Here is a 26,866-nt window from a genome sequence, read left to right on the forward strand (position 1 = left end):
TGAATTTGTGTAATTTTCAGCTGGACGATAAACGATCGACAGCGAGCTATCCTATATACGAAAATAAGAGAAGAGAATGTAGGATACAATCTGGAGAAAACAGAGTTTGAATATAATTAAGAGCGAGGCCAGTACACGTATACTTGACACACGTCCTCAAATTCGATTTTCTTGAAAACACAGCCTCCATCGAAATTTTATTATTCTCGATTTCCGTCTTTATTTTCAGCCACAAAGCGCCCTCGTTTCTTTGTTCATGCCACGAATTTAGGTTCACGATATATGTATATTGGTCGAAGTATGTGAAACAAAGAAATTATATCGCAATGTTACGTATTTAACCGAGCTGGAAAAATTACGAACGGGCTTCTTTTAATGAAAACCGCGAGTTGTTAGTTTAGATGGAGTTGAGTACACGCGATTAATTTGCCTGTTTGAAAGTTTCCATCGCTGTATTTATTTTATGAGTTCATCTGGACAAGATACTGGTCCTTCGCGTAATAATTAACGGTTAAAGTTTTTCACGAGACGAGCGGATAAAAACTCCCCACGCGGTTTATTTTAAAAGCACTTTTATTCGTACCGTAATTAACCAACACTGATTCTACCGGATTCCTATCTTTTCAACCACACGGAGATTAATGGACTTCCCACGCAGTCTATTTCCTTTTCTTCCAACGGACCTCCATCTAAGAGATAATCGATCGCTCTGTATTATAATAATTCCATAGGAATAAACTATAGAAGACCAGCTCGAGCGCATATCAATGTTTCAAAGGCGTATCGATCGTTAGTCATAAAACCTGAAAACATATGTACGTCACAAGTGTTAGCGTACTTATGTAAAGTAAAGTTAACCTTGGAAATGATTACTAGCAACTTACTCCACGTCTTTAACAATACTTATTTGGATCGAAACTTGAACAAAGATAGATAGAATCGTAAGCTATAGAATCGTAAGATAAATAAAGAATTCGACTACTCAAAATTAAAAAGAAAATATTAGCTTCGTATACAGTAATCTTAAGATCCTCCTCGTTCGAAATATCTAACTACGTACTAAAAATTCATACAGGTTTCACGACGCGTCAAACGATTCATCGCAAATAAGCAGGGGATTTTTGAGCGATGCGAGTGCGTTCCTTGTTTCAATTTAAATTTAGAAAGACATTTGATCGCACAGTTATCATAAGAGATAAAAAATCAACAACAGCGAAATGTTCTTGAATTCTAACTTTCAAAATATAACAACTGTATAAATCGTTTTCTGCAATTGCGCCCAGCGCCCTACTTGTCGACGATAGTGCGCGAACGTGTTTCGCACGAAACCGTATCGATCGCAATGAAAATCGCGGCTCGTCCGGCGTAAAGCCGGTGCGATTGGTCGCGAGGCAATCAAAGCGCTCGTAAGAAACGTCCAAATCATTCTCCCTTAGAAACATGGGCCGGAACAATCATACACTTGTAAGAGATGTATTGCGCCGAACAAGCACTATAGCTCAAAGCATCAGGCATAATTGCATATCAACGCTGCGATGCTGCTGACCGGTCGCAACACGGACAAAGCGGTGTAATTTGTGGAATCGCGGTAATCGGCTTTATGGCTTTTGCCGCTTCTGGTATTTGGGTATCGTTGTTTCGCCAACTGCCGACAACGTAATCGACGTTGCACGCTTACCCAAGAATTTGGAAAATTGTCGGCTGATGGCCGGCGTGTTAAGGGAATTGAGGGAATTGAGGAAATTGAGGGAATTAAGGAAAACTGCCAAGGGGTTGATTCGCACGAGTATAGCGAGCATGCTCTTTCAAGAATTTCGTTATTGTCTTTAGGTATTCGAGATGTGCCTCTTCGGAAACTGTCGACAGCGTAATCAACATCGTTGTGGTCTTCGCCAATGGAGGAGCTCGTTGTTTGTTATGCGATAAATTCGCCGTATAGTTGCACCGACATCGCCAGCCTGGTAATTGCAGGGGGTGTAATATCGCGAAAAGTTTGCACTAACCAGCGAATTCCTTGGTTATAGAGTGGCTCGTGGAAATATTCCAACATTTACTGCATTATATGAACAGTTTTCAAATTTCATTAGCATTACAGCAAGCCTGGACTATCATGGTTATATCTATTGGTAAAGTTTGAAGCAAATCTGAAAACATATACTCCTGTTCATAAGTATTAGGATATCTGCTGATCTTGCATGAAGGTGGAAATTTATCCAGGTCGCGAACGAGGCAATTAATCGGTTCGAATTTTGAGATTAAACGTAAAATCACGATCTCGAATACGCGATAAAAATTATGGGTACTATATGGAAAATAATATATTATAGAAAATAATGAATTAACGATCATAATTGACTCATATACGTATAATTTTATAAACCATAATACGTTTATTCGTTTTTGCTTGTAATTTGTTTCTAATTATATCGATAAAATTATGACAGTCGTATCTCGTTACAGTGCTAATGTTTCTCAAAATGTTTTCTACATAGTACGTACAATATGCACATAGAAGCACACGTTCTAGCTGTCACTGTAAGTGCTGAAATACTTTCGCGAGAAGGAAAGAAACCGCGCGGTTAGTGCTCTTACGTGACAATAAGCCATGATTTTTATGGCCATGATACTAAATGTCGTGACTCTTGTCCTCGTACAAACGGAGTGTTCCGTTGTTACGATATTGAAATTGATGTCGCGACATTAACGCCACGAAATCAAAGCAGGTGCGCAATTTTATCGTAGCATTCGCTAGTGACTATCATTTGTTATTCAGTCAGAAGTGTAGTTAAAACCTGGAAACTCACTCTCCGACGTTAGCAATTTTTTACGTGATTAAAACTTACAACTTAGAGGTACATCGATCGACTGTTCAACAGTAACTAGACATCATGACACTAAGTTGCGTGGAAATAACCATAAAATAAACTGCCACGCAGTATCATAATAGCAAAGGCCGTAACTTTTAATGTCGCGCGAGAACGTGTCCTAAATTCATTGAAAAGACGAATAGGGTGTCTAGTTTCTAGCTATGTGACTCGAATTTCAGTTTCATCTAACCTACAAACCATTTTCTTATTTCTTCCTCGGAATTCTAAGTTACTATTCGCGTTATCCCGTGAAATTTATGTGGTGTGATACTTGTTCCATATCACTAGGCATGAAAAATTGGAAAATGAAATTTCACGATAACTTTTAAATTTTCTGGCACATTAATACAGATAGGAAAATCTGATAATAGAGATGATGCGATTCATCCTCATATGTAGGAAGTAATATTCGAGGGAGATGTAATAAAGCGGATTATGTTGAGAAAACGCGGGGAAGGTAAATTGGGAAATTTTGGCAGATGCAAGGAAAAATCGTGCGAGGTGCGCCACTGGAGAGAGAACAAAATTTCGAGCGAATTTCCTTCAATTATTTACGCTCGGAAATGCAGGAAAAATTTAATTGCACGCGACACGAGGCGGTTGTCGAGGGGAAAAAATTTCGGAATAAACTGAAGCGGCTGTAATTGTACGCTTTAGTGGCGGCCGTAGACTCCATTTTTGTTTCATTACGGTAAAATATAGCCATGCATTATGAGTCTCGTACATGCAAGCTTTAGAATAATAAACGTAAAGGTTTCCGCTAACAATGTCGAAAATAACGAATCGGCCTTTCATTAAAATTAACGTTACCGATCAACAACGATCATTTGATTACATTTAATTGTTCCAATTTGATCAGATCGTTCATCAATAAGCATTAAATAAGGAATTATTTGATCGAGAACAGTTGATTCACAAAATCACAATCTGAGATAGTCTAACAGTTGATTGACAAAAACAACCATCGTCCAGCGAGAAGTGCAATGCTCTGACGAGGAAAATGAAAAATGCAAGAAAATCTGATTATCGTAACACGAGTTCCAAGTTAAAAAAGAACAACGAGTTCACGAGAATTAATAGATATAATAATTCGATTATATTTCGCAAATATAACGGTAAATTCGTTGTCATGTAATTTAAACTTAGTTTCGACGCATCTCTCTTCCTTTGGAACGAAACTTTCGCAAGATAATGCACCGATAAAAACGACACAATGTTCGTTTCTGCGAACGAAACTCGATCGCAGATCGCCAGATCGTTTAATAAATCCCCTTTCTGTTTTGCCGTGCTTGTTTCGTTAATTATCGAGAGAATCCTTTTTATAAGTTCCTTTCGCTTTGACACGGTGATCCACGCGCGATACACGAGCTCGCCTCTCGGTGTCCGCCCGACGAACGAGAACAAAAGCAAACCAGGACACGGGAGTGCACCGAGTCGAGGAAAAAATTGCGATCGTCCGATACGGTTTGCATCCGTGTTGACGTTTCAGCTTTATTAAACGTCGAATTTTCCCTCACCTCTCTTTCTCTTTGCGTTCTTCCACGAAAATTTCTTCGCTTTCGATTACTGTTTTCGCCAGCATCTCCCTCCCCATAATTGGCAGCAATTTGGAGTCTTATTATTAAAAAAATGGAAGAAGCAAAAATAAGAACGACGATAAAAAGAGAAAAAGCAAGGCCGAAAAGGTACAAGTTTCCGGCGGAACGACTTTACCAATTAGCGAACAATCGCAAAGGACAGAGAGAGAGAGAGAGAGAGAGAGAGGAGAAGGGGAATTTCGAGCGGCGTCGTTATAGGTCTTTAAAAGTTGCACGCTCTTTTTCCTCATCGTTTGAATGCGGTGCCTTTATTAAAACTTTTGACTGTCCGCCATCGAGAATATTTCCGCCGTATTCTGTCCCTTCTTATTGAATCAACGGCAACGGAAATATCACGACTACTTTTAATTTCCATCTCCGAAGATATCTTTCGAGATTACCTCTCAGAACATTTCTAGATTCGCGAATGCCTGGCAAAAGTGAACAAACGTCTTATAACCGATTGCGAATCAACTTTGTGCGATATTCAAACTTTTCCATCTTTGTTCTAGAAACTATAACGCTTGAAACATTTGTCATATCCATAAAAAACGAGTCCAGAAAATTCATAAACCGCAGCATTCCATCGAGGTTTTGTAAAATTACAAAAAAGGATTTGTAAATTCACTCACACTCCTAATAACTATAAATTATTATGCAATAGAGCCTAGGTCAACTTTATACTATTTTATTAATCACTGCTACTGTTAGATCGCATCTTTTAATTGCTCGTTTTCTTTTCGTAAATTTTCTACAGGCCAAATCACAGAACAGGAAATGCAACACTCGCGCACACTTCCTCCCCTTTTATCGAACCGAGCCAAAGCTTCAGGAAAAGAATTTAATTGACTTAATCGATCGGTGAACCGTCCGACGACTAACGCGATTAACCGGCTGAACTCTTTCTGTCCTGTTGTTATCGATACCGATGATCGCGTTTCCGTTATTACTCGAATGGAGGATCGATTGGCACGATCGTTTAATTAAATCTCGCGTTCGCTGTGAATCCCTTTCCGCGGGGCACACGCTTAACCCTCTTAATTGATGAACCTGACCGGAATAATTCCGGAACCGGGGAATGATTAATTAATGGCCGCGTTTTGATGATGCATCGCGACGTTTCGAAACCAGTCCGCGGCCCCAACGAATCTCATTGAGCTCGGCCTCGTCTCTTTATATCCGTGTGTAACCTATAACCTGGTATACGTTAATTAATCGAATGTTAGCTGATAAAACGTTCGGCCTAAAATTGGAAGTTCGATAATGCGGCAATTAAGCGTATCGAAGGGTTAATTGCGTATTAATCTAGTGGTCGTTCCCACGAATGCACTCGACCGCGGCAGCTGCAATTATTTTAATGCTGGATATTGAAATCGAACGATCGGATCGGTTCGTTTATCCGATTCCTTAGTTCGTTAATTTCCTCGTAGATTAGAACTCCATTTAACCTAATTTCGTTTATACGAACAAGTTAATCCTCAGCTTCAAATATACAAACTCGTATCCGAGCCTCTATCATATCGAGTACCTCGGCAATCATAGTACAATCGGCAAAACTAAGGTAATTATTTAGAGTGGAGTATAATTCATCAATTTCGATGAGCTTTAAATATATGTTGTCGAGGTTACGATTTGAAGCATCTCAATTAAGATTTAAAGATTTAATTAAATAAATTTTAATTAAAAGTAAATAAATTAGTTGAATTAGTATTTAACGACGATAGCTATACGTTTCAATTGAATATAAGAATAAAGTTTGTCAGTTCATTAATATTATTTCCTGGCTGGTAAATTATTGTGTAGGAGGGCCCCACGTTTTATTGTACGAACTAATAAAAAGCGCTAGAGAGGATAGCTATCGAACTACTATTATTGGAGCTACTCGATTATCCCAACTGTTTTACCCCACGACTGGTTTCGATAAATGAGATTTTATTATATCTTGCCGTTCCGTAAGTTACGCCGAAAAAGATCTCTCGATCGCCACTGTTCGAGGCTTTTTAGCTAATTGCTCGTCGTTTAAACGATAAGCGAAGAGAAAGTGTAGGGATAAAAGAGCGAGGTGCATATTAATCACAGTAAGTGAAACAGGCGGCACAAGCGTGTTCTAACGTCGAGTGTTGTTCTTTGTTCCAGAGTCGGGGACCAAGCAGAGCAGAGGTAAGAGAAAGCCTCCTGAAAGACAGGCCCGCCTAAGTATCTTGCTTTTTTTGTCGTGAAACACATTTTAGGTTCACTCGCGCGTAACTTTGATCAAAGTTGAGAAAAGAATATTTTTCCTCGTCCTGGTTCTCTTTTCCTTCCCTTCTCTTTATTTCGTATAATCGTCATACGTGAATGCTCGTGCTCTATTGTGCGTTCGACTACTTATTTTCCTGGTTCTTGCAATAACGAACAGGAAAGGGTTAATAACGTTGACGGAGGACCACGAGAACACCGAAAACGAGGATCATTCTTTCGGCCGGAGTCGTGAAACCGTCGCGGCGGGTTTAATCTCTGGAGGTTGATGTTATTTCCGGACGGCCGGGAAATAATAGCCCCAGCGTCGTTGTCGAGTAGCGGGAACAGCAATTAAACGCGAAGAACACGAAAGAACGCGGTCATACCGTAAGTCGTAGACCAACGACGCCACTCGAAACGCTCCTTAAAACGTTTTATCGGGTTCCACGTGCTTGAGATCGCTCGATTTCCCTGATCTTTCGATGGTGAAGTAACTCGATGGAATTCGTGGAACGCCACCACACGAAATCTCGAGTCAGCCTCGGCTGATTTTCGCGGGTATACCAACGCCGAAACGGGATTCTATCGGCGTGTCTTTCGTCCTTTACACGCTCTGTTGGTGAAGGAGCGACTGGAATTCCATTACAGGATTCTTGCAACGACGAACCAACGTAATCGTCCCGTAAACCGCGAATCACGCGTCGAAACGATCATCCAGCAATTTGTCACGGTCGATATCGAGATCCATAAGTTTCACATCGCTGGGAAAAATATGGACGCGTTTTCTCTATGGTACTTCGCTTAATGGAGGATCGATTGATAGAACGTTATCGCCGTTATCACCGTTATCGTTCGTTTGGTCCTTTCCTACACTTTTACCCACCGAGCAATATTTCTGGTCGAAGAGTGTTTTTGGCACAAGTCGGGCTATAGAATAGTCTGTAAGCGAATTTTAATCGTTGATTGGTGGCATCACACGTTCTTTACGAATCCAATGGCACGGATCTTGCCGACACCCATTTCATATCTTTGCCTTCGTGAAGGCGATAAATTAAGAAGATGCCGCCTTTTGGTGGTCAGACAATTATTAGGTGCGTGTCATGTCGAATAAAGAATCACCGAACTTTCCAAATTCTTTTCCTCTCCGCTTACTGGACTCCGCTTAGCTGGTACGTGTAACGTGAAACAAACTCACGCTCCTCGTCCTTGTTAGTCCAATTTATCGTTAAGTAGGTTCCAACGAAACAGGAAGGAAATTCATAGGAACAAATGGTGGGTAATTAAACGCGTACCTTGTCGAGCCCGAAACCGCACGAACTCCAAGGTTATGTCGTTTCGGTTATTACCAGCAAATTTAGGAGAACTGGAAGGCTGTTAGTTCCGGTTACGAGGTGGTCGCGAGTCTAAGTCGCCTGGAGAGGAAGAGGCGATGAGTGCTCGTTAAATATTCCGATGTGCACCGTGCAACTCACCTCCTTCTCTGTTTATTTTCTAAACAGCAACCGAACGACGACCAACTATTTCCGTTAATTGTTAATCTGTATGGCAAACAGAACCGACAAATACGCGACGGATGCAGCGTTAATTCTGTAAGGCGCGACGGCAAACAACACAGTCACGCTGTACACCTTCCGTACACCTTCCGTCCACTTCTCCACAGTTTTTGCACGAATTGTGCTCTTCGACGACTACTTTCGCAGACACAAAGGACATCGAGAAGACCGTCTTCCGCAACAACCGCAATGCGACGTACCAAACGCTGCTTGGCGAAAAGACAGCTGTTTTCCATGACGCGACATAGTTTCTTCCAACTGGAGCTTCGACTTTTCAACTTTCGAATCTCTTCGAATTTCACTTTTGAATTTTTCGGAATTCTGACAATCATTTCTTTTTGTGTATAATAATTTGATAACATCTCTTTTAATGTAGTAGCATTGTTAATTTCACACTGACGTTATGTCGTAAATGGAGGAATCACCTCAGAATATTGGCGAAACTCATCAGTAGTTTGTCTTCTTATTTTGTTAGTACTATGAATGAAGAAATAGTGGAATTTGTCAGGAGAGAATCCTAATTCATACCGAAGCGTACACGTGACGCTGCACGCGGTGTATAACGTGAAGCACGATGAGGTGGCTGGTGTCTGACTATTGATCGACCTGTTCTACTGCCGGACACCTCCATTAAAGGTTCACGTCAAGTCGGATTTTTTCGCAGTTTGCCATTACACCGATCATGCAAGCTGGTTTCGTCAAACCAGCTTCATGTCGCTTTCACCACCAATTCGCGTGAAATTCACCTGCGGATCGAAACGGATCGAATCATTGGCGAACGTCGCTCTTTGCTCATCAATACGTTTTATCCGAGACATTTCGAAACTTTTTTCTTATTAAGCTTGTCAGCTTATTGAAACTTCAAAGGCATCATGTATGCAAATATTTTTTAAAAACCAAACACTTTCTCTAACTTCTGAGATACAGCTTTTATAGGGAAAAAAAGGAAAAGACAGGAGAACACGCGGTAATGCTTGGCTTTGCAATTATGGTTTCTTTGCTAAAAAGTAACTACAACTTTTTCTTTTTACAAGTTAAGAGCAAAAAGATATTCAGTCGATGAATAATCAAGGGTAAATGCAAAGTTTCAAAGTTTCATCATCATCAACGTCAACATTAAACATCCAAGTTCTTCGACGTGAATTCAAACGAGATCCTTTGCCGGAGAGCAACTCCAGTCTAGCGTTCCTCGTTTCGTGTCTCTGTCGTTTCAAATACACAAGCTTCTGTTCCAACTTCTTTTTAAGCGAAAAACATTCTCAACGACCTTTCTCAAAGAACACCGCCGCTCTTTTGTATAATTTGAAAGAGAACGAAGAGTCTTTCCAGAAATTCGCTCTAAGAACAAGAATACCACAAACGTAGTACGTATCAGTGGATAAATGAATTATACAAGTGAACTTTTTGCTCCGTATCGATGAGTCCTTCACAGAGCAGAATGTCCGATTAAATTCACAATACCTACTCCGTTCCGGACCTGGTCGACAGTTACTTAATCCAATCCACTATCCCATTTAGTTTCGTTTAATCCGATTTGGACATCCAACTAACATTGTCGGACCCTCCTCTTCGTCCATCCTTGCTTCATCCTTCGTCCCAACTGTCTAGCTGTCGCGATTAGATATGCGCGTCTTGCCCTTGTCGCACTAGTTAAACCTTTCCAAATGGACGATTTGTCTTTCCTCTTTGTAATCTCGTGACGATTCGTCTTCGGTTCTCCAGTTAGAGAGCCACCACTCGATCGATTTCTTCTCTAGCGCGCTTAGGATGAATAAAACACGAATCTTGCGATGCTAAACCCCAGAAACTAAAGATATTTAGGGCTTCCTCCTGAGGGTCTTACTGATCTCATAATTACATATTAAAACGGCATTATTTACACGTCATGGATATATTCTGTAAACTTCCGGCAAAGAAAATGCGTTACTGGAAATGTAACATGTCAAATACAGCATATCCAATATTTAACAAAGAGTTACACGTCATGACTGACGATATATCCTTGTACAAGAGACTCGTTGCGTTAGACGGCAGCAGGGTTAGATCGCGATAGATCTCTGGCGAGCTAGGGTGAACTAATGACTGCTCACTCCCCTTACGACTTGCCTGTCCATCATCCCTTATAGCTGATTATTCCGCCGATACTCTTGGGAGCCTTTCTGCGCGACGACCTTGCATTCTTTCATTTATATCAGATATAGCGTCGTTAATATACATTTAACACGGTGGCAAAGGTCGACAGAGGTTCCTGGCACCGGAAAGAAATAGCTCGGTAATCGAATTTTCTCTCGCTCAAAATTACGATATCGTATAAACTGTGTTAAAAATACATTAAAACTGTCCAAAGTTTACCTCAAGAGGAAAAGATGAAAAATTACGAGAATAAGTTATTCTTCTTGCTAACATTATGTGTTCGGCAAGTAATATTTTCGTAAACTTCCAAATGGTTCTTTTCTCGGAAAAAACTTGAGTTGCATTACTTTTAAAATACATGAATACATAATGTAAGCATCAACTTGACGAGCAGAACGAAACATTACTGAGGAGAACTGAGTAGAGATTCCACAGGCGTACGTCCGCAGGATCAATATTTCTGGAATACAATCTGATCGAACAATCAGCCCGGTCGAGCAAGAAGTTGCAGCGTAATTGGCGTTGCACAGGCAACTCGTCGTTGCCGTGTGCGAGCGTAGCGGTTAAACGAGTCCGTTGAACGCGTTCACGGCAACCCAGTTCTCAAGAAATCCGGTAAGTCGCGAAAAGTTTAGGGCCTTGGAAACTAACCCGGCAGCGTGACGCGACCCTACGCCCCCTTTCAATCCACCGAATTCCGAGCAAATCGCTTCCTGTTGCAAACTCGTTCTCGAGTTACAAGCCCTGCTTCGATTCTCGGCCAAGTTTCCCACTTTTGTCGCCTCCTGTCCCTCCCCGCTCCCGAATTCTCGGCCGATGTCCTTGCTGACCGCGAATCCTGGGTTTGCTGCGAGCGTGAAAACTCGGACGAGGGTTTTCGAAACTCCAGACGCGTCCCTAACACACCTTTCTAGGACACATCGAATGTGATTAACGAAGTGGAAAGTAGTCCTGACACTCGATGGAAGCTACCCGCAGAATCCAAGTGGATTAACCAGGAAACGAGGAACGCGGCATCAAATAGTTGACGAAACAGTTGTGGTCGACTATAGATCACAATTTCATGGGAAACTTAATTTGCTAACGCGTTCGATGCGGGAAACCTGAATATGACGGAAACAAGTATTATCTCACACATACTCTTCATATTTGCAAAGGTATTTTTACATTGCACACACGGTCAATATAACAGCTACTTTTAGGAAAGGGATGCGGGAAATTTAAAAGTGCAAAAATGCACAGAATACGCGTAATATGCATAAGAATATAAAATATATAAAATTTAGCACCTATTGTAATATTTAGTAGGTAAAACAAATTTCTGCTTTTTCCCTTGCTTTTGTTCCCTTATTTCTCTTTATAAAAATATAAATGTCCGCTATATCTATTTGTTGTAATCGTGTGTAATTCCTTTGCATTAGTAAAAGTTATAGTTAGTAAAATTTATATATTTATTAATTATAGTAAAATTTATTTATTGGTAAATATTAGTAAAATGTACTCATACTTAAAAAGTATCATCGTTTCTTCATATATATTCGAAAACTCCGATAAAGATTTATTGATCCACAAAGCTCTTGAAATGACTTCTTTTTTAAGCAAACTTTCATCCAGACCAGATCACGACAGGTCGTCCGCGGTATTGTTCGTGAGATGTTTATCATTCAGCGTGTTTCTTGTCACTGAAACCAACCCTTGGCGGGTTCTTCATCGAAGCGCCCAATCGTCGTCTCGGCAGTGCCGTTCGTTCTCGAAATTCCTCGACGTGTTGCGTGGGGGAATTCTCTTGTTTCCGGTTGGCAGTGGTGTCAGGAAATTCAGAGAAAGTGGAACAACGTCACCGGAGAATTCAATAACGGCAGTATCGAGAAACCGATCATTTCTGCGCGTACTTGTCGAACAGCGTGTCGCCTTCGTTTTCGACGTCGAGGATGATAGGTGTTGTCTCGGCCGATTTTCTGACGCAACGCTAGACTTTTATTTCGTGCGAAGCACGATGTCCTATCACGCGATACGATCACGTAACACTTCTAGCGACACAAAATTGGTGATATTGCCTCGCTGCAATCGAGACGCCTGCCACTTTCGCCAAATATTTGTCTTCTCTTGATAGTTTTCTTTCTCCGTTGGTCCTTTCATGTCTTCGTTCACTGGTTCCTTTTCTCGAATTAAAGGAACTAACCGAACTCGACCAACCGCTCCTTTTCTCTTTTTCTCCTTCCCTTTATTCTTTTTTTTTTTTATTTTTTGCAGTTGCGGCTGAACGAACATTCGTCGAATAGATCAATCGACCACGCCAGTTTCGTTACGACGGCGATTTCGTAAAAACCCGATATCGGGATGTATTTTGCAAGAGAATATTTATACCTCCAAATGACAAATTTTATCGTGAAACCGTAGTACCTGTCATTCGTCAAAATAATCGATCGCTACTTTCAGTTTGCCGCTGCCATTCATGCTAATACGATGTAATATCGTACAATGCCACTCGTACCTTAAAATAATACCTCGTTGATCCCGGAACACAACTCAGTTGCATGAGGAAAGCCTCATCATATATGATCGGCTTATGACTTGGTTGCCTGGAAACTCTAATGACATTCTCCAACCGCTACGAGGACTGCTTAATTATTTCGAAAGAACGGATTATTTCCAAGAATGTCTGGAGTCGGAAGAAACGCTCGTTTTTCTCGTAACTCGCCTCGTACACATCCAGGACGTATAGTCTCATCTGCCATCTGATTTTAGTTGATGTTAATATTCTTATCGTGCCGGTCTCTCCTACTCTCGTAGTTATCCGAGGCGCGCGAGGCAATTTAAAAAGTCGCTGGTGAATCGCGACGCGCGTTTCTTTAATACCGCTTAAATTGCACGTTCCACTCGACAGCCACTCGGAGCTTCGCGACGACGCACTACTATTTTATGCATGTTCCCCTGGTCGCGTTAGTGGCTTTCCTGGTTTTTCATTTACCCCGGGAAAATTCGTCTCGGAATTCAGCCGTTCTGTGGTATTTCTTGGACGACGATGAGTCGAGCAGCCTTGTGGAACGGTCGCAGACCAAGCGAAATTACTTTAGCAAACTAACTCGCTGTTTTATCAGGGGCAAATATGACCTGGTCTCCGAGAAAATGTGGAATTGAAAGTGGCTGCTTAACGAGGATTTAAAAGGGACGTTATATTCGCTTCAATTTCCAAAGTTTCTGGCTGTTTCGCTCTTTCGTAGCTTACACTATCGCTCGTAAGTAGACTGCTCATGTTTATGCAGATTTTAATTTTTCTAATGAGAAAGACGAAAATACCATCTATAAATAGAAATTTGTTACAGAATTGTTGTATGAAAATTGTTTGTTAGCATACATTACAATATAGTCTCGAGCTATTCATAGCCGGAATTGTCGCTATTCACTCTGTTACAAGGACAATGTCAAAACAGTTTTCCTTGCACACATCAACATCTTATAAATACTCATCTCCTCCAAGGACCAACTCTCACAACTCTAGACACCAGGGGTTTACAAAATACCATGCTCATGTGGCAAGTTCTATGTCGGTGAAACTGGGAGGGGCGTGAGTACACCGACTCAAGGAACATGAGAAGTACACCGAACTGAGGCATGCACAGTCAACGATGGTAGAGCACCAACTAACTACGAAACATAAGATACTCTTTGACAAGACATCCGTCTTAACAAAAAACAAAGGATACTTTCCCAAGGAAATATACGAAAGAGTAGAATCATGAAATGCTCCAACATCGACAGAAATACAGATCTTCATCTTTGCTCTATATAGTGCACCCTGCACCACCTGAGCTAACCAATTAAAAATGCTGTTAGCTGATCATGGAATACGGAAGTTCACCTCGTCTCGATCACTTACTCGGAACTCTCAATCAGAAGTCCCTGTCACTCTAATTACCGTTCTGAAGCAACCAGATCTGTAGAAAAGAGTGCTTTTCCAGACGCACACCAGTATCAATGCGACACACCTTGACGAAAGCAACTGCAATGCTGGCGAAACGTCGAAATTCTGTTGCTTCTGGACACGGCTCTGTCTCGGAAGCCTCAAAGCCTTCGTGTTGAACGAAACAGAGTTAAATGTATCAGTGTCACAATGTAACAGTGAATAGTATGTTGTTATAGTTAATGAATAGACTGCGGATGTTATGTATCGTAAGTATCATTAGATGCACAATAGAATAGAAACAGTACAAACACACGCTCAGAGATTGTTTAAATATGCTGTTTGTGCTATTCTAGGTATCTGATGATTATAAAAAATAAAATCATTGCAGTCTAATTTAAAGTCCGTAATTTTGTAATTAAAGTAAATAATATTGAATAAAAATATGCAAGTGTCCAGATGCTTTCGAGTGGAGGAGTAAATATGTTAACTTCTTCCTCCGAGCTTCGAGAGCGAGCAATTTCATAATGTAAAGCACGACTTCAACCGGTTCGGGGAAAATGAGCCGAGAAAAATTCACGAGTGTCACGAAGTTCCTTCGATGCGATTTCGATACGAATTTACCGATCTCTCAGGGGGTCGAGCGATCGGAGAAGAAAAGAGAGAAAAGCCGAGTTCTCGAAACGTTCTCCTTTATCGTTGTTATTTTACAGCAATGTAATTTTTAACTTACGCCGCTATACGTTCCATGCCGTTACTTCCATGAGATAATTTCGAAAGGTTTGCTTTTTCAGAGAATATATTTCTTTTCTCTCATAAAATTCAACACTGGATTATTCCTTTTCCTCCCTTTGATCGCTAAACGCGCCCTGTGTCTTAATTCCCCATTTCCATTTCCATGCGGGGAAAATATGCATTTTTCATACCGGGTGTACATTTCAAAGAAATGGTTATCCAATTCCTTCCTGTGATCGTTGTTAACAATTTATCGTACTTCGATAGCGATGATAGACTGTTCCCCATTTCTCGTACGTGTATTAAGAATTAAATCTTAAATTTACATTCTTTACGCTCCAGTGCAAAATGGATACAATACTGTTCGAAACAATCAGAAAATTGTTCCCCCGATCATCTTAATCTTCACCCATTACTTGCGTCTGTATCACTCATCTCTTCTTAATCATCGTCTTAAACTCACGCAATATCACGCAAATAACAATATCAATCTATCAAGCCTATAAGGATTCCTTTCGTTCTGTTTGCTTCACTCATACAATTCATAAAAAGTCTTTATAACAACAATCTCCTAATTTCAACAGTTTATTTATCCACGTTAAAATCTTCCAATCCCTAGTATCTCTTCTGTTACGGTATCCTGTTCCATTCAAAGCCAGCATCTCAAAAAGTTCTGTGTGATTACACAAGCAACCGGAAGCAAAGGAAGTAGGACAATTCCTCGTGTACCTCGATGAACGGGGCTTATTTCGTCCGTGTTACTCGGCCGGATACTTCAATTCCTCGCTTGTCTTCCGGCAAGAGGAGTAAAGAGTGGCGCAAAGAGATCAAAAGAAAAGAGGCAAAAGAGCAGGTTTCCATTCGCGCGTGAGAGAGACGAGTTGGAACAGCTTCACAGTCAGGTATTTTTCCGTTGTCCCAGAAAACGGACGAAGCCCGGTGGCGTGTGTACGTAGATACATCGTTTATGGGCGACATAAAACTTCACTCTTGCATTCCCTGTGAACACGGCTCTGGGCCGAGGCGCATACGCGAGGCGGCATTATAATGTATGACGCAACGGCGCGCCGCGGGAGGCATTAAAGCCGGGAAAAGAATCACACGTACGAGCCAGAGGAGGTGGAGGAGGCGAAGGAGGATGAGGAGGTTGGTGCAAGTGGGGGAACGCAACCGAGAACAAGCCCCGAGAGTCGAAGCCCGGCCAGCTATTAAGGGCGTGGACGTCGTTGTCCAACAGAGGTGCTATCTTTTCAAAAACTCGATTCTATCTCCTCGAACATTTTTCTGTGAACAATGCGGCACCGAAAAATCGAAGAGCATATTTGATATTGCGGCGAACAAAACTTGGAATTGGACAGAGTAGGGTAAAATCTGAAATGCATATGAACCTTGAAGATCTCTTGAACGTTGCGGTGAATTTAACGGGACAATACGTCCCGAGTTAAGTTTTGAAAGAGTCTCGAGTGGGTAGAATTTTTCTGATACTGCCGAGATCGATTAAAACATACGATTTCGTGATAAACGGGCCGCGTATCTGGATAAACAGAGTCGTTTCCTTTTTTTGAAAATTCCAATCTACTTTTGTGAACGATATAGCTCCAACGTTCGAAAGCAACAACTCGTGTACGGTCCGTTCCTTTGCTTAATACTGCAGCAAGTGAAACTTGGAATTGGGCAGAGTGGGATGGAATTTGAAATGCGCGTGAAATGAGGTTAGGTTTGGGGTGACTATGCTACCGAAGGGATGAAGTTCCTTGAATCTCGAGGCGAATTTAACCCTTTCGCACGATATGCCTCGAAGTATAAGCTTAGGGAACACTACTGACTTCTTAAAACTTCCGCGATATTGATAGTGAGACGTACACTGTCCTCCTCGGATAAAATATTCTGAAATGATTCGAAATACGAAGCCAGAAATAAAAAGATACAGTGTCGGTACAGAGTCGCTTCGTTGAATTTTTAAGGATCCCTATCGCAGTGAACAAACGCCTGGCGCATATGCATTATTTATGAATCAGGCGAGAAGACAGTTATAATATACATCATTGCATTACTGTGGTTGCCGCTAAAAGAAGAATCTGTTATGAGAAGGTTAAATTTTCAATGATTCGAAATACCAAGTCAGAGATAAAAGAAACTGGAGGCGTCGGTACAGAATCGCTTCTTTGAATTTTCAAGGATTCTTATCGCAGTGGACAAACGCCGGGTGCAGACGCATTTTTTATGAAGTAGACGAAAAGTTTCGTACCGCTCGAGGGAAACGGTAACGTTACAACGCACCTGGCTGTGTTAACGCGTGAAACTTATGAAAAAGTATAATTCACACGCGTAACCATGGCGCGCGACGTAATTAATGCCGCAAGTAGAGGGGCTTGGCCGCGAATTCTCTTGTGTTTCTATAAGTAATTCCGCGCGGCAGTTTCGTCCATTGAGACAATTTTCATTACTATTTCACCGAGACGGCGACATTCTGGCGCATTAAAGATTTATCGATCAGTAACTTCGGTGGTTTTTTCACGGAATGAGGAGAGATACGTTACTGTGAACCATGTGCACGGGCTGCAGCCGAATAAAAAACTCACGAGAAGTACTACACTGTAATCCTGATCCCAAGCGTAATATAAATAAATCCAAAGCTACGGTGTAAACCAAATATACTGAGAAAATAAACCTGCTTGAACAAAGAAACCTTTCTCAAACGAGTCTACAAACAATTATACTGTATTTTAGCATCTTCACTGCAACGAAACTGGATAAGTTTTCTTTGAACAGCTTGTTATTAACAATAGCAATTTTTATCGTAGAAGAGATACATTACGTTCGGAGACCACAGGCAGAGAACACGATAAGCAGCTGTAAACTTCAATAAACAATCTCGCGTGGGAATTTTTAGGAATTTTAAGAATCGATCATAGGCTCTGCAAACTTTGCAAAATAATTATATGGCCAGCAAATCTTGTATAATCTCGTTAATCATTACTGTACCAAGCGTCTGTTTGTGTTTGCAAATTATATGTTTCACAAATAGATCTGAATTTACTATGCGATACATAATCAGCCACGGGAATAATGTGCTAGTCCTAACAACTTAGAAAGGAATGTAGTAATACAATGCTGTTTCGCGGTAAATTATTACATACGCGTGACAGTAGGAGAGAATCTCGATGAATCGGTGATGAAGGAAGCAGAACGCTCGTGGCAGTAATTGACTTCTGAGAAAATCGTTGGAGAATTTGCGGCCGTGACGTTGCTGCGTTGTGTAACGTTCGGCCAGCGTAATACGAAATTATGCAATTCGAGTAACCGCATTTCCATTATGCAGTATTTACTCGCGGCTATGTATTTCGTCGGTGCAATGTGCACATGTAACGGATGATATAGGCACGAGAGACGGGGAGCTAAAGGGGAACTCGTAGGCTCACGGAGAGAACAAGGGACGATGGTGTAGAGAACTAGCGAGGCAATGGCCCTTCCCTATGTGTCTGTGAAACAGGTACATAGCTACGAGAGAATTCGCTGGTTCGTCGAAAATGAAATTACTCGGTCCTCGTCCCATTTGACATCGCGACCGGTTCCGATCTCTGACATCGATTCTCGCAACCAGATAAAATCATCATTTTCTTTTGAGCGCTTTCCGCACTGTGAAAATCACCATTGTTACCTGTGCATTAATAACGCGTCTCTGTTGTATCGTGAATTCCAAAATCGCATAATCATAATCACGCATATCAGCTCCTGACTCGAGTTTGGTGTGATCCAAAGCGACTGAAAACAACTCAATGTGATTTAACGCAACTCGATGCGATTCGAAGTGACTCAATGCGATTCAATGTGATCGAATAATACTCAGATGATCGTGAGATCGAAAGAAAGACATATTTACGTCGCGAGACTCTCATGCGAAACTGATGTTTCTTTTCACGCGATAATTTACGAAGCCCCTCGGATAACGTAAAGTTCTAACGAGAAAATTCTCCAACGATGTGAAGAGATTTATCAGAGCAAGAGGAAGAATACAGTATGAAAACGTTTTCCTGGAAAAATGTCTCTGGGTGCTTTACTCTTTCTTCTCCACGATAAAACAGTGGCATGTTGTAATTGCCGGAAGTGTGTTCGTTCCGTTCGCGAACGCGACGCGAAAGATTGTACCTTTCCAACGATTCATTTTCAGAAAGGAAATTACTCATCCACAACGCGAAAGAATGGCCATAAGAGGCTACTCGTTGCTTTTTAATTAAGCTTGCTCGTTCGTTCCCCATTGTTATCTCGAGTTAAGACGTTCTCAATAGAAAAGTGGCGGCCACCATTTATCTCAATTGTTTTAGCCGATTCTCGATCGTTCTTCGATCAAGAAGGGCTCGTTTTCGTGATTTCTCGCCAATTTCTTCGACGAAACGGTTATCTTTGATCGAGTCCAAACATGGATTTCCTCAATTGAGATTTCGACAGACGCAGTTCGACTACATCCTTGTTTCCCGGCGCCATTTGCTCGACCATGTGGAAACGTTTTATGAAGCTCTAACGATCGAGCTCCGACTTGTTGAATGGTCTCTCTGAATACGTTGAAAATTGTCAAAATCGGGAATAATGGACACACGAAACGACCGTGTATCGAATGACAAAACTTTTGTACCTTGATCGTCGCACAAAACGCGCTTCAATGTATGGTAACCGATATCGTGTTAAAATAAAACAGGAGAAAAAGTGGTAGAGATGAAAAACAGAATATTTGCGATTGAAAAAGTTCGAAATACTAGTAGCTATCGACGTTATTCGTCAAATTTCTTCTACTATCCAAACATCAGTTTCCACTCGTTTAAATAATTGTATCCTATATAAATTCTTCTTCTGATGTACTCGATAGCAGTACATCAAACCAATGACCACGCAAATGGCGGTGTAATTCGGTTGAAATGGTTCCAACGAAAAGCGAACCAGAGAGACTAGATTTCAGGCCACGCTTCAGAACAAACTTTACATCGGCCGAACTCGAATTCGTTTCAATTTGACGCGGTTAAACGAACTACAAAATATTTAAAGCCGTACCGCACTTGAAACCGAGAGGAAGCGAAAAGCAATGTTTGTTAGATGGACGGAGACGGAGAAAATATATGGACGTGGCATGCCAGCAATTAGAGTTTATACGAAATTGAACGAGTCCGATTCCACGCGGACGATAAAACGTTAGTCCTGTTAATTATCGACCAGTTAAAAAACAACGTTCCCATGGCAAGCGGCTGAAGCTCCTCGTGCCGAAAACGACCGCCTCGTTTTCACCCTCTTCCCCCCTCCCCCGTTGCCGTACCATTTCATCCTCCTTTTAATTCCGTTTCTGTCGAGTTTAATTTTTCCCGTCGACGATCAAGAGAGCGCACGCGCACGTCTGATAAATGAAAAATATCGCTACGGAAGAAAATGACTTGGTCGCGTGTAAAAGGGGTGAAATCAAGTCATAAATAACGCCGCGTTAAAAATATTTCATACGTGTCGCCATTTATACCTGGTCACCGTATATATATGTCACGGTAAATCACCAACCGGATGTCGCATAAATTGCAAAAATATTTTGTAATTGACGGTGAAAATAAATCGCGGGAAACGTTCTCGATATTGGCCGGTTAGCCGTCGACGCGTACGAACCGGTAAATCGAGCATTTTTTCCCTCGCTGGTGGCAGCCCGCGTTCCAAGGGTCGATTAACCCTCTTGAATAGTCGCGCGCCGTGCCACGAGTCGATATTCCCGTAAAATGTGTTATTCGCGTTGAATAACCGTGTACACCAAGAACGCGCGATGCCATATACACCCCCTTTTATGGATATTGTACGAAGACAGAAGAAGAACACGATAAGTCACATCTCTTATTTTTTAGAGTGGAGGAATTTTAAAATCCAATATGTTCTCGCGTTACCAAAACTATCGTGTTGGCAAACTTCTTCAACTTTTCTATCCTCAAGTTAGCCTATATCTTTTCGATAGAATTTATATTAAGAGGTTGTCAAGGGGTTGACAGATAATTATTATAATAATATTAATTACCCTAATTCATTCAGATGGTTTGAACAAATATTTGCTTCTTATAGATCAGTCGTTCGCATTTTCATAAATTAAAATGTACAGAAAACTAATATTTATAAGGATCATTGGCCCTCATGTCGATATTTTGGATTAATCATCGCGTTTCGTATGAAACCAGCAGCTTTCCTAATATTTTTGCACGGATGTGTGCCATCTTTTCGTGTTTATATCTTTTAATAGTTTTTCATCCAATATTAATCGCGAAATGCGCTCTTGATATTTCCGTTTTGGGAAAAACAACATTCTTCCTTTGACGGGAATATTATTGCAGCTTCGAATATTCCGTTGTTTAATTTAATTCGAAAGTAAACGGGCCAGAGCGAGAAGCCCGGGCGTCGATATTAAATTAAACTCGACTCTAATAACGATATTTGAATAACTACGCAGCACGGAGGATCACAGGGATCTTTATTTAAGCTTAACTTCCAGCGAGCTATTTTCGAAACGATCAATTTTCCAGGAATTCCCTACGTATCGTTCCATGCCAATATTTAGTTTTTCTGCTATCCTTTGATTAGCTTCTATTCCGAATATCTTCGAGCACTATTCCGTTCCATTAATTCGTCGTTCAACGATCTTCGATGGAGCCGATGTGGTAGTGGGATTTAATACGTATCCGCGGCTCCGAGGTCACGAGGATTTTACCAAGCTCGTCTCTACGAAGAGAATTCGAAGTTCATCTCTGAGACGAGCAAAGCCTCGGTGATCCTATTCGACCGAGACAATGGATGCTTGGCTGGCGAAGAGATCGACGACGAGTCCAGAATTCCGACGCGTGTCTTCGACTCTACAGTTTCCTTTATTTCTGTCGGGCAACGTGTTCATGCTGCCTAACAACTGTTTCAACTCTTATGTTATCCTTCAAGCAAATCGCTTTAACAATACACTTCCGGTTATCCGGTGCCACTTTGATATTTTCGTTGAAACGAAAATAATTATCCAGCAGAAAACTCATTGGCACGACGCATGAACAATCGACACACACTGCGGATGTATCGCTACGTGTATTTTTGCATTATCGATCGATAAATGAAAATTGATATATATCCTCCAATTAACCGGCCAGAGATTCGATCCCATAAACACCGGTTAACCGGTACTCTACTATATTTCAAAAAGATTCACTCATACAGTAAACGAAATTGCATCTTAACGTAGCCATAAGAATCGCTTCCCCATCGCGTTACTCTGATAAAACTCGATAGAAATTGGTCGGCATTCTCCTTGAAAAAAGCGATCTTCGCTCGATAATGCACCGATAACCGAATCGTTCTACCACGATGAAGTTTCTCCTACACCAAACGGGAGCATTGCTTAACATACTCATAAGAATTTCTCCTTCCATCGCGTTACTCTGATAAATTTACTCGATAGAAATTGCTCGACACCCTCCTTGAAAAAAATAGTCTTCGCTCGATAATACGCCGATAACGCTGAGAAAAAAATTACCTTACGAGGAGCACTTTCATCATGCAAATCCTCGAGTCGCGTATGAAAGTTCCGAGGGCCGAAGAAACACGGCAGCCGTATCGATTCCGCCACCCATTACACTTCTTAGGATGCAAAACGAATTACGAAGCCTATCACGCGAAGGCAGAGAGGCCCAATCTCCGGTCCCTTGATCGCTCACAAACTATAGTCTTTGCGAATGACAAAGATTATCCGTTCCTTGGTCGTATCTTTCGCGTATCGAACAGATGCAGGCTTCTTCGAGAGAACATCGAGACAAAGATGTATCGATGCGATCGTGTTCGTGGGTATTGCACGATACAGGATCGAACGAGTATCCGAATTCGATGGTACAACGATGCAACCTTGTCGTCGATGTCATCATGGAACCGAATCTCTTCCTACGTTCAATTAATTCTCGTCACCGACGATCGACGACCGTGTTACCGGCGGATCTACAAGGCGAATTACCATTGACGGATCAGACAAATAGCCGAAACCGTCTTCGGTGAAATTTATTCCACTTTGATAGAATATTGTCTAGCTATCGAGGTTAAGGCTGTAGCGTTTCTATAGTTGTACGATACTGGGAATTATAAAGTATTCGAAAAATATTTTTAACGCGTTCATTTTCCTACAGTCGTCTAAAATATCCTTTGTAATGGCCCTAAGACGCGTGAAGCTTCCCGGAAATTAAATTGATCAACTTCTTGTCGATCCGTTAATTTCGTAAACGTACAATTAACATTCGATTCTTGAGAAACAAATAACTTGCTTCTACAAGTTCAATCGTCCCGAGAAGAAGAATGAATAACGGTGAATTTTAACTATTTTTGGTCAATCGTAAATAAAATTTGCAGAATCGACGTATTGTCTAGAAATAACTTGGACGCGAAGCATCGATAGGTGAAAAGGGTAGAAGGTGAAAGTTCTGGTTGGAAAGTTTCGAGATAAATCTGGAGGAAGTCGCTTAAAAAGTTTCTCTTAAACGGATTTCCGTTAACTTGATTTGAGCTCGCGGTTCAGCCTCCATCGGTATCCGGCACGTGGAACCGAGAATCAATATTAATCTTCCGGCGTTCTTCAAAAGTACATTGCTCAGGAACCAGAATTTAATCGAAGGCAAAGTTAGTCGGTCTTTCATTTAACCACTCGAGAGATAAACTTCATTTACACTCTAAGGGAAAACGAAAAAATCTTCTGTGCACTAAAGTCACTTTACGATTCTGCTTGATATCCGATCTCAATTAAAATTAATTCGACAAAAATTCCTATCTTCGTCCCAAGCTAATCTGTCGAGTTCCCTCTACGTGTGCACATGTATCTAATATCCCAGGAAATCGTTTTTGCGGTAGAAAACTCAAACCCAGAAAGAGAAACACGTAAATCAACATTACCACAAAACCCTTCCATAAAAGTTCCTTGACCTCGTGCTGTGTGAACTGGTTGTATCTACGGTAGAATTGCAACCCTGTGGTCAACCAGCTATGAGAAATTAACAAAGGGAGAAGAAAAACGAGACGTGAAAGCACCGCTTGATTGCATTTCTTAACTGGCCGGGCCGTCGTGGATTTTATTTACAACTATCACTTCTAGTAGCTCAGCAAGCAATACCGCGCGACATGCTTTGTGGCGTAATCTAAGGTTCTTTGGACAGGGGGTTTCGAACTTCGAAGGTTGCGTGGACACACTGTTAATTTAAATTCTCATTAGCGTAGGGAGTATTTTAGGAACAAGAAAGTTCAATCTTCGGGGGAAGAAAACTTTTCAATCGCGGTGGCCCTCTGACATTTACCGCCAGAGCAATCTTCATTCGAGATAATTTTCTCGAACGCTTGTCCTAGTATCTGTTACTACGTGTAAAATTTCACCTGGCCTCTGCTACGCCAATATCCAAGGGTCTACATCTAGTTGAATGAAACATCTGAAGAACATATATAGAAGAGCGTATATAGCACAGATACTCTCATAAGAATCTATATAGGTGTTTGAATATTTTGTCGTAATGAATACGAAATTCCTATATGCTAATAATAATTCTTGACGCTCAGAAAGTGAAACAAGACCGACATCAGATTCAGTACTGAGAAACAACTACTATCTCCACATCTGCAGAAATTTCGTTAACTGATTAATACGATAATTAAACGAATTATCGTATTACCCTTTACTTTAACTATTCCAAAGAGTTAGTCGTTCGTTATATTCCAAAGAACCAGTGTTCTCGATTGATAAAACTTTTTTTTATCTTCAACGGTAGTCAAACTACTTTTAAAATCGACTCACGAAACTTTTCGTAATTCCATTAGCCGATGGGAATTTTAGGCAAGAAATGAAATTTTTACGACGAAATTTTCATTTCCTGTTCGAATCTCTAGTGGAAGGAGGTCGAGGGTAGAAAATCCTCGATCACGCTGTAATTGAGGGCGTTGTAATTATCGCGAGACTTAAAATCGATATTCCGATAAGTGTACGATCTGTATGCCTGATCTTTAGCTGAAATTCACCAGCTTTTACCTGTCTAATTAATAATTCTATGTGTTCGCATTCCGCAGTTAAAGGATAAACATAGCTTCACGGGCATTTACCGACAAAATCATTAATGCGCAATCGTATGCCAAGACCTGGCCAGATATAACGAGTGCTTCAAAATAATCCAACGAGTCAGGACAAATTCGTAAACCCTTTATAGCATTTCCTCCTTTATACTGATCCATAATGTACACGTACAAGTCAGATGTAAATACAGACAAACTGTAAATACATGCTAAATAAGCCGGAAAAATAAATAGACCGTAATCTGGTAGAAATTTGACTGGAAGTTGATGCATACGAAGACAACAGAGAAAGAATATGATAAGTAATTTTAAGGATTAACACGCTATCGATCGGTTTCATTTCATAATATCAAAACTGTTCTTTTTAATTGATCGTAGAATTGTGTATGTATTTTGGAACTTACGGAACATATGTCAATTATTTATGATATATTTTTATTTGTTTAAAAGCTCTTTATAGATTTATTACCTATTTTTAGGAGGCTTGTATCTTTCAATCTGTTCTCCTTTCAACTATCTTAACTAACAAACTGATATCAAAGCTAAAAGTCAACAAGCATAGACTTGACAAGTTTTCCTGCGCGTGGTTAAAGTGTTTTATTTGAAAAAAATATATTTCGCATGCACCGATCCAATAAAACGGAAGAAACCGAGAAACTTTCCTTGCGAGGACATCAACGATTTGAGAACACGTAAACGGTACAAATGATCGAGACTGGTGAACGGATCAGCATAGCTTTGCTCGGTTTATAGGTGAATCCCGATCGTAGATGTTTTGAAAGCCAGTTCTTGCGCGATATTACTCGTAAAACCGTTTTTGGAAACGATATACAAGCTACACGGTTTCCGGAAACCCGTGAATCCTCGGATTCCTTTCACTGATCCCTCCGGAAGCAATAGGAATTTATTCCACCCGCGAGAAACACCGCCACCAAACTTCTGTAACTTTAGTCTTTGCGATTTAGTATTATCCACCGAACGTTTGCATCTTTGTAAGTACGTACACAGTGACTCGCGAGAAACTTATTTCGATGTTTACCATAGTAAACTTTCATGTATATATTAAGTATGTTATTCGAAACATTTGGAAATTTCATCAACATCGTAATGTGACACAGCTGTGGTGATTTTATTCGGAAAATTTCCTTCGCTGTAAACCTATATTTAGAAAAAAATTGATATGCAACATAATCATTCGAATGCCATTTTCAACGTCAAATAAATGTTAAATGGTTCTACCTGTAAGAATTTGCACGAATGTCGAGATTGTCGCGATCAGGCGTAAAGAGCCGATCACGTTTCTCTCGGAAATTCCGACGCTAAGAGGGTTTTCTCATATAAAAGAGAAGGAGAGTACAATATAAAAGAGCATAGGTGTCATAAGTCGAACGAACAGGCATACGGTGGTCACTTTAAATATATTGAAATACTTTAAATATATGTCGTGAGGAAATCATTCCATCCCTTGGTAAATGGCAATGAACAATTATTGTGAACTTTATAAAATATGTACCTGCGCTGAATATCATGTAACACCTATATATGTAATTTTCAGATCTGTTCCAAACTTTACAAATATAACCGCCATAACCAGTTCTCGTCGTACTGAAAATTTCAAACTGTTTTATAACTTCAACCGTTGTATAGTGCGCACGGTAGATTCACAAAAAGTTTCAAAACCGTTCGAATACGATTGTGAGCCATTAAAGATTGAAACAAGAAAACGAAAAAGAGTTTAAAGTTCGGAAAAATAACGAAGAAGAGGTCTGCGAACGAGTTTTTACGAGGAAAACA

The 26,866-nt window shown here is 40.7% G+C and overlaps 1 protein-coding gene across 3 annotated transcripts in view; it reads left to right on the forward strand.

Moving 5' to 3' along the window:
* LOC138185867 (uncharacterized) overlaps window positions 1-26,866 on the forward strand; it is a 167,310-nt gene that overhangs the window by 108,617 nt on the left and 31,827 nt on the right. For 2 of the 3 annotated variants that reach the window (XM_069125177.1, XM_069125178.1), the window contains exon 2: window positions 6,581-6,604. The exons of the other annotated variant lie outside the window; for it this stretch is intronic. In XM_069125177.1, the coding sequence (XP_068981278.1) occupies window positions 6,581-6,604 (24 nt within the window). The remainder of the gene's footprint in view (window positions 1-6,580; window positions 6,605-26,866) is intronic. 3 annotated transcript variants of the gene reach the window in all.

This window comes from Bombus flavifrons, chromosome 13 (assembly GCF_040668555.2).
Source record: "Bombus flavifrons isolate JBK064 chromosome 13, iyBomFlav1_principal, whole genome shotgun sequence".
Taxonomy (NCBI): Eukaryota; Metazoa; Arthropoda; class Insecta; order Hymenoptera; family Apidae; genus Bombus; species Bombus flavifrons.